Source organism: Equus quagga, chromosome 8 (genome assembly GCF_021613505.1).
Source record: "Equus quagga isolate Etosha38 chromosome 8, UCLA_HA_Equagga_1.0, whole genome shotgun sequence".
NCBI lineage: Eukaryota > Metazoa > Chordata > Mammalia > Perissodactyla > Equidae > Equus > Equus quagga.
The window spans coordinates 993353-1006493 of NC_060274.1; the positions used below are offsets into that span (position 1 = coordinate 993353).

The 13141-nt window shown below is 43.8% G+C and overlaps 1 protein-coding gene across 1 annotated transcript in view; it reads left to right on the forward strand.

Moving 5' to 3' along the window:
* WDR27 (WD repeat domain 27) overlaps nucleotides 1-13141 on the forward strand; it is a 164255-nt gene that overhangs the window by 53004 nt on the left and 98110 nt on the right. Inside the window, exons 20-21 of the mRNA XM_046669861.1 lie at nucleotides 2545-2642; nucleotides 3873-3994. Of these exons, the coding sequence (XP_046525817.1) occupies nucleotides 2545-2642; nucleotides 3873-3994 (220 nt within the window). The remainder of the gene's footprint in view (nucleotides 1-2544; nucleotides 2643-3872; nucleotides 3995-13141) is intronic.

Consider the following 13141-nt stretch of genomic DNA (forward strand, 5'->3'; position numbering starts at 1 on the left):
CGTCTTCCCTTCTGTAACTGAACCCCCACTAACAGTGGTTCACACCAGTGGGATTTCCCCCCAACCATGAGCCGTCTGAGGGGAGGAGGTTCAGAGGCTTAATGATTCCACTGGGAACTGCCCTCTACCCTCAGTGCCCATGATTCTATCCTGCTGTTTTTCACTTCATGATTTCAAAGTGGCTGCTGTAGCTCCAGGCATCATGACCATATTTCTCACATCAAGTGGAAGGGGGAGATCTTCTTAAAACCTGCAGGCCACATCCCCCAAGAGCATACCTGGCCTTTGGGGTTGGGACTGGTCTGAGGAGTGTCTGGGCAGAACTGTCAGAGTTTATAAACTGGGCGAATCGCTGCAAGTCTTGTCTTTAGATGTCAGACTGTGGGGAGTAACCTGTATGGCAGTTTCTGCTCTTATTTTGGAGAACATGGGTTTGAACGAGCTTATGTTCTAGGGGTCTGAGCTCAGGGTCTGTTGTGGGATCCCAGTCGCCTGTCCCTGTCTCAGGACCATGGGTAGGTTGTCACTTTAGTAACCTTTTCGGGTCACTTTATGCATTTCCATCGTGAAGGTGGGAACCCACATCGCAGCTGTCCCTAGGTCTAGGCCAGGGAGCTGGCTCATTTTTGGGTCAGCTGTGTGGCCAGGAAGACCAGGTGCTGAGTTCTCAGGATCCATTTGGATCTGACGTGATTGATCCGTGAGGTCACTGCCCGTCCAGAGCAGAACCTGGTGCCATGGTGGGTGAACAGCAGGGTGCAAGTCTTCCCGTGGTGCGCCCACAGCCTTCTTCCTGCATGCACTCGCCTAGAATGCACCCGCCCCTGCCCAGGAAGATGCTCAGCCCCGTGGCCCTGGGGCCTGCCCTCATCAGATGATGGCAATGGATTGACTAAATGACCTGCTATGGGCCCCTTCCTCAACTATCTGCCCCTTGTACAGTGTCATTTAGGGGTAGAAGCATGGGAAATAGGAGTCACTGATGCATAGCACTTATCAGATCAAGCTGGTTAGGACTAACCAGAACTCCCGCCCCCTCCCTGGACTTACTCCCTGGGATGGTGTCCCTTGTCTGCATCCATCCTTCTCCTGACCCTGGGGTCTGTGTGGGCTCTCGTAGTCTGTTCACAGGGCTGAGATGCCGCATCATGTTCCTGCCCCATCTCACTGGCCTGCTTTCCACTGGCCTGAGTTCGGGGTGAGCTATTGTTTTAGGAACTGAATTGCGACCGCTTGTTGCTGGCCAGGCGTTTACAATGTCACTTTTTTGATGATACAAGTCCCTGGAAAAAGCTTACTGTGCTTCTGGACTATTTGCTTTTAGTCAAGGTGTGTTTGGGTAGCTGCAGCCAAAGCTGGGTCTCAGGAGTCCTTCACGTCCGGCTCCTTCCACCCTGGCCTTGCACCGCTTACTTGGTGAATGGAGGGTGGTCATGCACGGCCTGCAGCCTTTCCTCCATCCACACCTGGGCAGCTCCCCGTGGAAATGCTTGAGAAGGGCCCACCTTCAGGCTTGTTTCCTGCTGGGGCGGTAGCTGACCTGGCCCCCTTCTCCCGCCCTCAGCTGGAGGTGGTGATTAACTTCGTCAAACCATCAAGGCTCCAGATTATGGTTGTGCTTCCGGCTTCATCAGCCACCCTGCTGTAGGATTCTGAGGAGTTTTCCTGCTCAAATGCACAGAATTTATGAATCTTCATGCTACCAGTGGGCTTCATTCCCAAACCTCCCCTGTGGTTCAGCCCCTTTGTCACTTGAGTCTGTGTGTGGCTGACCCCCAGTTCCTGTTTCTCCCAGGACTGGCTCTTGGAGTCCGCCTTCCTGGGGCTTCTCTGGCCCTCAGGCCTGTCCTGCACTTGCCGTCACCATCCAGGAGATCACCTCTCTGCAGGACTCGGCCTCTCCAGGCCCAGTCCCGTGCCCAGCCTTCACCTACCTGTGCAAGGTTTGGACTGATGGTCTGCTGCATCCTCACCCTCGACCTTCCCAGAGGCTCGACACTGAGTCCCCGACGCCTTTGCCCGTCACCTGCTGTACCTGCATGTGCCCCAGTCCTAGACGCCCTGGAGCAGCCCGGGCATCTCCCTGGGTCAAGATCATGTCCTGGAATTGCTAGCAGATCCCTTTCCTTTATGAAATTATTGTTAGAGGTTGTTAAGATCACACATTTCTTAAATGAATACTAGCTGCATATATTATCCTTTAGAAAATAAAGAACTTATGTTTAAGTGGAAATACAGATCATTTATAACCAGTTGGGTTTCTCCTTAAGTATACATAATTATTTTAGAATTAGGAGAAAAACCCACCTTCCCATAGACAGAGTGAGTTATTTCCGGCTATGTATAATGGTACTTTTTCATGAGGTTTTTCTAAAGGACAGTTAAGGTAACCGACCCCCTCCCTCCCTCCCTCAGTGAGTGTTATAAAATATGATCATTGGGTGATAGGAAAACGTTTTTTTCATCTTCTATTTTTTAAAGGTAGAATGCTTAGTTATGGTGGAAAGGAGACAAAAAGATGGATCATCTTTGTTTTTCCTCCAGATATAAACAGAAGAGCAGGTGCAAAGCCGTGTTCAGCCTCCGCATGACGGATGCGGTGGAGATGACCAGCTTCTCGGCAGTAAATGACTTCTACTCCTGTATCCTTTCTCTGCGTCCTCCCGTGTCCCCTCGTCCTGAGCGTCGTCCTTCCAGCAAAGCGACCGTGAGCGTCTGAGCCCCGGGCACTGAGAGAGCTCACTGTCTTCCTGGTTAAGTAATGCAGCGTGTAGTGAGTTCATCTGATTGCGCTGAGGCATCTGGTCTGTCGCTTATCGAATAATAGATTGTAACTTAGTACATTTTAAAATAAACTGCTGCACATAACGACAGGCATCCTAGCAGTTGCTGTCGAATATGAAATGGAGCCCCAAACTTGAATTTTTGAGTTTATGGCTTATGCGATCCCTTTTGATTAAAAAGCATTGATTTTAATTTATTTAGAAGCAAAGCTCTGATCCTCGGGAATTCATTTTCTAAAATTTTAATTTATCCAAAGGTCTAAGTCGAATTCTTCTGAAGAGTTTTATAGTTGAAATTTCAGAAGGACTGATATAGTGTATTTTAGTTGGAAGGGTGATATGTTTATGCTAGAATATTTTGCTAAAAAAAAAAAACAAACCCAAAACACCTCCTGGCAGAAGCGTGTGGTTCTGATGACTGCAGCCGTATGTGATGGTCTCTCCTATGTTGCCGTCAGCACTGGGTTTATTGTTGGATCTAGTCCTCTTCCTACCATGTTGGCTTTTTGTGACTCTGTTCTGGGCTAAACATGGAAGGTGAGGTGGTTCTGGTGGTCACAGGACCCCTACATTCATGAATTGTCCCCCGTGTGTCAAATTTATAAAGTTTGTCACCGCTACCTAATAATACACCTCACTGTGAGTCTTGTCCTCTCACTCAGGCAGCCTGTTCAGGGGAGACCATCTACTTTTAGGGTTTATTGTCTAATCTTCAGCTCAGACCTGGCTTCTGAGCCCAACACCTGCATATTTGGCTGCTATTCCACCTCTTGGTTTGGGTATTTCCTGGACGTCTCAAAGCTCATGTATCTACAAGTAGGACTCTTAGTCTCCCCTCAAAATCTCACCACCCAGGGTCTCCCCATCATCCTCACCAGCCCCTCCACTGCCCACCAGCTCCTGCCAGCTGCCCGGGACCAGATGGGGGCGGGGACCATGATTGGGGCTTCTCCAGAGGGGCTTCAGAAAGTCGTAACTAATCATCCATTTGTGCGTCCTCCAGTGTTCCAAGATTTATTAATAGCATAAGTGGGACTGCTCATGCCCATGGGTGGACCGTTGAGGGGAGTTCCCTAACTGAACCCTCAGACATCGTGCTGACCGCCGGCCGGAACAGGACGTTGGAAGTTTTCGACCTCAACGTGGGCCGCAGTGCCGCCCTGATAGCAGGAGCCCATTCGCGGCCTGTCCACCAGATCTGTCAAAATAAAGTGAGTGAGGCTTTGACGGGGCACATCGCTGTAAAATGTTGCGTTGAAAGTGTTTACGTACAGGTATCAGATACAAGTGTCTGGTGCAATTTTATAACAGTTTGCTGCTGACTTCAATGTCAGTGTTTATTGATCATTAAATTATTCTAAGTCTTGATGTTTGACCTTAGAAGATATTTTAATACCGTGTCGAATGTTAATTTTTGTACTTTTGTCTTTGGTTGTTTTATGGCCCATTTTTGACTTTACTAATAATATCTTCTCACTTGAACCTTGACAGAGGGTTTGGGTGTTTCAAACAGTAATTAGATGGAATGACAGTCATGTAGGTTCTGCAGGAACAAGAAGCAGCCTTCGCAGGTCAATACCCTCTCTTTTCTGCTAGTCCATTTTGACAGAGAAATAGTTTAAAAATACCCACAGTTGAGGGTTAAAGATTTGGGACTAGAGGAGGTAGCTATTTTGATGAATTCATTGTTTCACAGTTTAGTTCAAAAGACACTTTGTCACCCAAAAGAGCATCTACGAGACTTGTGAACAAAACTTTTGTTTTCAGGACTACAACTGCAGTTTTTATATTTGATATATTTGGGATGGCTTTCCAAATTCAGGGTTTATTTTGCAATGCCGTCTGAAATCTGCATTATGATTCAGGGGTATCATATTTTTAAAATGGAGTTTATTGTATTGGTTAAAAAGACTCTCTTATCTACAGTTTTGATACATTATTTCAGGCTTACTTTAAATTTCTGTTTAATAGGGCAGCTCTGGTCTGGTAATCTGTGAAGTTCTGTAACCAGTTTGAATGGAAAAGAGCACAAATTCTGGACCCGCGGTTGAATTCTGTTGAGGCAGGTGTTGTTCCAGGGTCCTTCTGGACAAGTGGGAACTGGAAATGCTGGAGCCACAGCAAGACCTTTTCAGGGGTTCAGTCGGGGAGGCCCCTGGGTTCTGAGCCAGAGCAGGCCTGAGGCTGAGTGTCCAGGAGCCTGGGAGCTGTTGGGCTCGTGTGGCTGTGGGGTGGGGGCAGTCAGCCCAGTCAGGGGCAGAGGTTTGGGATGGAGGGCCGGGAAGACCCGGGAGGCCTGCAGTGTGCAGGGTCATGCACTCATTTCTTTGTGGCTCATCCTTCGTCTTGGATGGGAGGCCTTCCAAGGCTCAGACAGGCATCTCATCTGGACCTTTTGTCCAACATTACACCCTCCGAGGTTCATTAATTAGGACACTTCAAATTATGATAGGGGAAGAATTTTCTGTTTTTTATAACACTATGGAAAATATAAGCTTGGAGGGAGTTGTTGAAGAAAAGATTATTTTTCTGCATCTTCTTTTATTTGTAAAGAATATTAGTGCATAAAAACAGAACAAAAATATTTTAAACACCATGCAGTAAGTAGGTCCCCCAGATAAATGAAGGGATCTCTTAGAAGGATTTTGTAACTTCTTTGTGAGGAGGCCGCTAAAACAGCAAGCTTCGAGATGGCAAGCGTGCTCGTTGCACAAGTTGTGTGTGTGTGTGGGCAGACCCCGTGCTTCCATGTCACATCTTCTGGGGACTGTGACGAGATGGCGCCGGCTTGGTAGTTGGAAGCAGGAATAGGCCGGCTGTTCTGTATTCGAGAGCCGTGATCTTATGCAGCTAATTTCACAGTACGATCTGTCAAGATTGGGTTTAAGATTGATTATTAGACTTTATGTATTTCTGGGTTTTTAAGTGAGTTTGATAATTGAGTCATATATTTAAAATGATTATTACCCTAGTACCCAGCCTGTTTTTTAGGTATTATGATTTCTTTTAAATTCAAGTGCAACTCAATGAGTTACTAGGCAATATTTTGACGTAGAATCTGAAAGGATCCGTCTGAATTGCTAAATTTGTTTAGTGAAGCTTTGAGGTGAAGGTGTTCGACTTCAGACACTTCAGTGCAGGCTGGTGTTTCAGTGGCTTTTGTGGCACCTGGAACAATCGATCGATCGTCTATACCTAGAATCTGCTCTCTCAGTATTTGCTGATGGGATCACAGCTAACTCACCCACAGAAGAAAAGAATACAATGCTTTATGAAGCAGACGAGATGCAAACACAAGCACAGTGGGTTTCTTGAAAAGACTTGTCAGCATATAGATTTTAGGGATGAAATTTTGATGAATAGCATTTAAAAATGTTTAATGCCCTTAATAAAAAAATGTTTAATGTATTATCCTCAAAATGCAATATATAAAATTCATCTGAAGATAAAGATTTCTAACATTCAAGTGTCTCTTGACGTGTGATGAAGTTGTATGTTTGGTGAGTTTTCCTAGAATTTCTGAGTCTTTAGTTAATAAATTCAGTGAGAATTGACTTAACTTACCAAATGTTGCCGTTCTTGAGTTAAAATGTTTGTCATGAAGATAAATATAAATCTCTCGTGTGATGTTCCTTTAATGTCGTAAATGTTACATTTGAAACATATTTATTCCTAGGCTTTCTGACACTTGCTAGTTCTTACCTCTAAAGTTTTATGAATTATTAGAAAAAGAGTTCTTTGTTCATTTAATTTTTGAATTTATTGTACATGACTTTTACTAAAGGCAGTCATTTCAAAGCTGCTTATCATCATCATGATCATCATTTTTTTTTTTAAATTTCACTTTTATTGACATAAAAATTTTATTTTTTGTTGGAGGAAGATAAGCCCTGAGCTGACATCTGTGCCCATCTTCCTCTACTTTATATGTGGGACGCTGCCACAGCATGGCTTGATAGGTGGTGTGTAGGTCTGTGCCCGGGATCCAAACCGGTGAACCCCAGGCCTCTGAAGCGGAACATGCGGACTTACCTTCTATGCCACCGCGTTGGCCCCCTCATCACCGTTTTTTGAGTGTAGAAAATTGTCTGGGAGCATCTCCATTATAAATCCCTATTTTCTTTTTCTGTTAGTTGTTCTATCCTTTATTTTTTGAGGGTTTATCACAGAGTCATAAAAACTTGGTCTAGAATGAAAATTAGCATCTTTGAGCTCATTCTGAGATCTTTTTTGCAATTTGGTCCCAAAACTTGTTTTAAATCGTTTCAGCTGTTTAAGTTTCAAATGCAAAATATAACTTTGGAGTTTTAAATGCTTTTTTACTTATAATATAGGAAACAAAGCCCTAGCTTCAAAATAGTGGTAAAGACAATTCTTTTAAACTTATCAGTTTTTCTCCTGTTTTCAAGAGAAGCTATTTTATTTTGAAAAATAACGTGATGCCATTTTGTCTGCTATCTTGAAAAGATCTTGTTTCCCTTCCTCTCTGTTCCCATTTCATAATAGAAGATTTTTTAACCTTTTGCACTCAATACTTTTCTCTGTTATAAGGAATAAATACAATAATGCACGTAACTGTCTTAGCACATGTTAAGTTCACTAAATGCAAACTATTATTCTTATTTTTTAAATATAAATTTATAAAGGCTAAATGGGCACTCCTTAGAAAACTCTTACCATTCAAATGCACCTAATTTCACACAATTCCTTTGTAGCCATGAGTGTTAAGGATAAATGTACAGGAATTTGCTACCTGCAGTGGAAAATCAGATGAATTAGATATGACTTCTACTTTCAAAGAAATCGCAACATAGAAGGTTATAGATGTGGACGTGGATGGCTTTTATTCAAAGCTGGCTATTATAAGCACCATGAAATGATATGAAAGAGTCCACGAGAGCAATGAGGATGGAAACCTTTATTCTGTCCTGGGAAGATTAGCGAAGACTGTGTTTAACTGGACTCACGCTTTCTTACGTGACGTGAACAACGCACAGCGATCCTTTGAGAAAGCGCACCATAAAAAAGAGTTATTTCCTTTAAACACTTCCTGTTTTTATAGCACTGATAAAAAAATAAGCAATAGCAAATTTTGCATGAAACTTTGAGGATATTAAGTTTTACCAAGATTCGGTTTTCTAAGTTCTTCTCTTTTATCTTTATAAGAATTCAATTAAAATAACCCCAGGTGGTAAGGTGGTTGCAGACCACCCTGGGGCTGAGCCATTAATTCAATATCTGCTCCTAATTTAACAACACAGCTAAATTTGTCAGTGCTCATTTCAGCTTCTCCTACCTTAAAGCTGGTGTGTGTGTGTACATATGCACACACACGTATGTGTATCCATGTATGTGTATCTATATATATGTGGACATATGCAGGCACATAGGCATATGTCCGAGTATATGTATGTACATGCAAGCGCATGCATGTGCATATGCACATATACATGTGTGTTAGTGAGCATGCATGTTTATCCACGTGTGTGTACATATATTGTACGTGTGCACCATGAGGTGCACGCTCTTCACAGCTGGGGTGTGTATGTATATGCCTGCATATGTGTGCATGCATGTGTGTACATGGGTGTGTGTGTATTAATTTATCTATTAACGAATTCATTTAAGCATGTCTATTAGCGGCCACTCTGCACCTGCCACTGTTCCAGGTACTGGGATATGTGACAGAACAAGAGAGCAAAGTACTTACCCTTGAGGAATTTGTACTCTGAAAAGAAAGAATCAGGTGGGTTCATACAGTGTCAGATGCCCTGTGTGTGGGCTCCTCTGGGGAGCCCTCTCTGATGAGGGGACGTGGGCGCAGGTACGTGAAGTAGGGAAGGGAGCCAGCTGTGCGTTGGGGGTCGGCGTTCAGGAAGTAGGTCATCATGCTTGGGACCCATGTGGCAAAGTTGAGGGAGGCAGAGTTGGACCTCAGGAGCCCTGACTGGGGACAGGGGACGGCCCTTTGGGCTTGTAGGCCTTGGTCAGATGTTTGGTTTTATTCTGGGTGCAGGGGCTGCTGTCGTGAAGGTGCAGCAGGAGAGTCAGTGACCTCACAAGGCTTCAGCGAGTGTGTGTGAGTGACGTGCAGATGTGCACAGGCAGACATTGGGAACCGGAAAATTGTGCCCCCTGGGGTCCCAACTCTGACGGTGAGTGCCCCAGCCATGAAGGGCTTGTATCCCAGCTGCGAAGGGCTGGCACCTCAGCTGTGAAGGATTGCACACTAGAGGTGAAGGTTGGCACCCCAGCTGTGAAGGCTTGCACCCCAGTGATGAAGCTTTGCACCCCAGCTGTGAAGGGTTTGCACTCTAGCTGTGAAGGTTTGCATCCCAGCTATGAGAGTTTGTACCCCAGCTGTGAGAGTTTGCACTCTAGCTGTGAAAGTTTGCACCCCAGCTGTGAAGGTTTGCATCCCAGCTGTGAAGGGTTTGCACCCCAGCTGTGAGAGTTTGCACCCCAGCTGTGAGAGTTTGCACTCTAGCTGTGAAGGTTTGCACCCCAGCTATGAGAGTTTGTACCCCAGCTGTGAGAGTTTGCACTCTAGCTGTGAAAGTTTGCACCCTAGCTGTGAAGGTTTGCATCCCAGCTATGAGAGTTTGCACTCTCGCTGTGAAGGTTTGCACCCAGCTGGGGAGGTTTGCGCCCAGCTGTGCAGGACTTGCGCCCATGCTCCATGCCCTGCTCTGCGAGGGTACACTGGGGCTCTGCAACGCTGTTTCTCCTTTGCTAGCTGTTCGCCCTAATTGCATAGGATATAAGGGGCCTGGCTCGAGAAGAAAGAAGGGACTTGCTGCTTCCAATTCTCCTCCTGCTCCTGACATACGGTGCTGCTTCACCTGCTTCCCAGAAGCAGTGGCTAAATCCAATGTTCAGATTTTCGATCTGGCACAATCAGGGGCTCTGCACCCCCACCCTGAGCAGCAGCAACAGCCAGGCAGGGCCTCCCCTCAGGGGTCTCGGGGGCTCCTCCTCCAAGCTCAGAGACCCCAGTACCAGCTTCTGTTCCACATGTCCCCGGCCCCACAGTGCTGGTGCATCCTGCACCTGCCGTCTTGCATGTCCTCACTCTTTCAGGAGGGAAGAGCGTCACAGGACGGTTCTTTAGACTGAACTCACTCTCCTCAGATATGTGCTGTGGCTTTGGCTCCTGCCTGGTCTGTGGCCGATGTCTCGACAATGGACTCAAGGGGGCAGGGCACAGGGGCAAGTTAGGGGCCGCTGCCACAGTTCAGGCGGGAGGGCTGGGCCATGGCTTGTCACGTAACCTGTTTTCAGACAGCGGTGTGAGGTGGGAGGAGGTGTCTCCATCCTGATGGACACCTGGGCAGTCGGAACTGGCTCTCGGAGACAGCGTCCTACATTCGGGGTGTGCCTGAAAGAGGGCCTGGGAAATTTCCTTCTAGATGCTTCTGTGAAGACTGTTGCTACAAGGTAGGCCTGTGATGAGCTGCTATTGTGTAGATATGGGTGACAGAGAGACTATCTAGGATGCCAATTCAGGGAGAATTCCTCTCTTAAAACCTCATGTCTTTTTGTTAAGAGTTTTAATGCGTTTGCTTTAGGAAACTGCTTAAAATTTTTTCTCCATCACATAGCAGCTTATGCAGTGACTGAACAGAAGCCGCGTCTACCTCAAATCGATGTGGTCTTTGAGTGATGATTGTGATATTTTGGGAATCGTTGTGGTGTGCTCTTGGATGAGAGGTGTTATATTAGGAAAAATAGTCCTGAGGTTTTCAATGGGAAAATAACTGGTCTTACTTCCTGAAAATGAACATCTGAATGTATGCGATGGAATGAGAGGGAAGGAGTGTTGGGTTACAAGGGTTCACGCTATGTTTTAATAGCTTGTTTTTTCAGACTTCTCTTAAATTCTTGTCCAGTTACACACATACATTGAAGTGCTCCAACTAACCACAGCCATATGGGGGCCGCTGCTCATGAGCTGTCGTCCTGTGAGTCCAGATTCAGGAGAAGCACATATCATAATTGGCCCAAAAGCTGTGTTTCCAGTAAAATATAAAATAGGTCATTTCTGATTCTTTTTAAAGCTTGGTAGCAAGTGTAGCCACATTCGTCATGCATCAGTAATGCTGTTTGGCTGGCATCTTGGTGCACAGTCATTAAAATGATCTCTTCTGAGAATCACCCCATCATTGTCTTTAAATGTTGGACATCAGAATTTAACTCATTTAATCATCATGTTAACGAGAGGACTGTACACATCAAAAAGTGAGGGCCGTATTATCCTAGTTTTAAACTGTGTTTTATATCATCAATTGGCTTATTTTCAGAATGAAAATACCTAAACCTTTTATGATTTCTTGATATCTCTGAAAATCATAGCAGGTGTTTTTTCTTTATATATTTTTAAAACTTGACTAGCTATTATTCATTTTTCTGTGTCAAAATAAGATATTTGCATTTTTTTGTGATGCACATTTTGAACACTAGACAGCTAATATGAATTGAAAAACTAAAAAGTATGTAAGGGTTTACCCAGTTTTTTAATGAAACTGTTTTTTTTTTTGAGGAAGATTAGCCCTGAGCTAACATCTGCTGCCAATCCTCCTTTTGCTGAGGAAGGCTGGCCCTGAGCTAACATCCGTGCCCATCTTCCTCTACTTTATATGTGGGATGCCTGCCACAGCATGGCTTGATGAGCGGTGCCACGTCTGCTCCCGGGATCCGAACCGGTGAACCCTGGGCGGCTGGGAAGCGGAATGTGCGCACTTAACGACTGCACCACCGGGCCAGCCCCCTGAAACTCTTTTATCACACAGAACTTTAGACTTTCAGAAATAATAGTCACTTAAATTGATATGAACTCTTTAAAATGTATTACTTCATTAGCTTTAGATCTTGCTGTGGTTTTTTTTAATAAAATTATTGTTGATGAGGATAAAACTCTACCCTCTATCCCCCTCTCTCATTCTTCCTTGATAATGACTATTGAATTTGAGGTGAATCTTTCCTTAGTATTCATTCAGAAATATATATGGCATTGTTTAATGTGTTGCATCTTTTACATAATGGCACCAAATTGTACCTATCTCCTTGCGACCCACTTTTTGCTCTACATTATATGTATAAATTATTCCATTTTTATACATTTCTAATATGTGTATTTAAGCCTATAAATTTCCCTCTGGATACTACTTTAGTTGTACCCTGCCAGTTTTAGCATGTGGTATTTTTATTATTTAGCACTAAATATTTTCTAATTTTCATTACTAATTTTTTAACCTAGGCTTTATTTAGATGTGTGCTTTTAGATTTCCACATGTATGAGCTCATTTTTGGTAATCTTTTTTGTTACTGATTTCTAATTTTATGGCATTGTGTTCAGAGTACATTTTCTCTATAACACTGATTTTCTTGGTATCTGTTGAGATTTTTTTGTATTTATTGAGAAACTTGGCTCTCTGGTTCATTTTTGTTTGTTTGTTTTTTGTGAAGAAGATCGGCCCTGAGATAACATCTGTCGCCAATCCTCCTCTTTTTGCGGAGGAAGATTGTCGATGAGCTAACATCTGTGCCCATCTCCCTCTGCTTTATATGTGGGATGCCTGCCACAGCATGGCTTGATGAGCGGTGCCTTGGTCTGTGCCTGGGATTCAAAACTGCGAACTCCAGGCCACCAAAGGGGAGCGCATGAACTTAAGCACTGTGCCGCCTGGCTGGCCCCTCTGGTTCATTTTTATAGATATTACATGTGTGCATGAAAAGAACGTGTTCTTGCTAACGATTGAGTCCATGTCTATATAGATGTTGTTTGGCCCAACCTTATTAACTGTATTCAAATTATTCAAGTTTTTCTAATTTTTTATATGCCTGACTTTTTTAAATTAGTAAATGTATTATCATGTCTCTCTATGATTGTAATCTTGTCAATTTCTTCTTATAATTCTGTTAATTTCTGCTTTATGTGTCTTCAGGCCGTATTGTTAGGTATATTTAAGCTCAGACTTGTATTTTCAAGTTCGGTTGTTCCTTTTATCATTTTTAGAAGCTATTTCTAGTTAGGTGTTCTTTCCTTTATATCTATTTTTTCTAGTACTTCATCAACCTTACTCCTTTTCCTTCAGGTATGCTTCACACCCTTCACATTCAACCTTTAAAAATAAGATGTTTTAAGTGTTTTTCTTGAATTCCAACCTAAGACTCTCTTCTCTCTTTTACTTGCTGAGTTTAGTGTGTTTGCAATTATTATGATCACTCATACATTTGATCTTATTGTGTGCTTTCTCTTCCGCCTTTTTAAAAAAACTTCTGCACCTTCTATTTATCATGAATTTTCTTTCCTTCTTCATTTCTTCTTCCCTAGCCTCTATTGCACTGATCAAAATGTT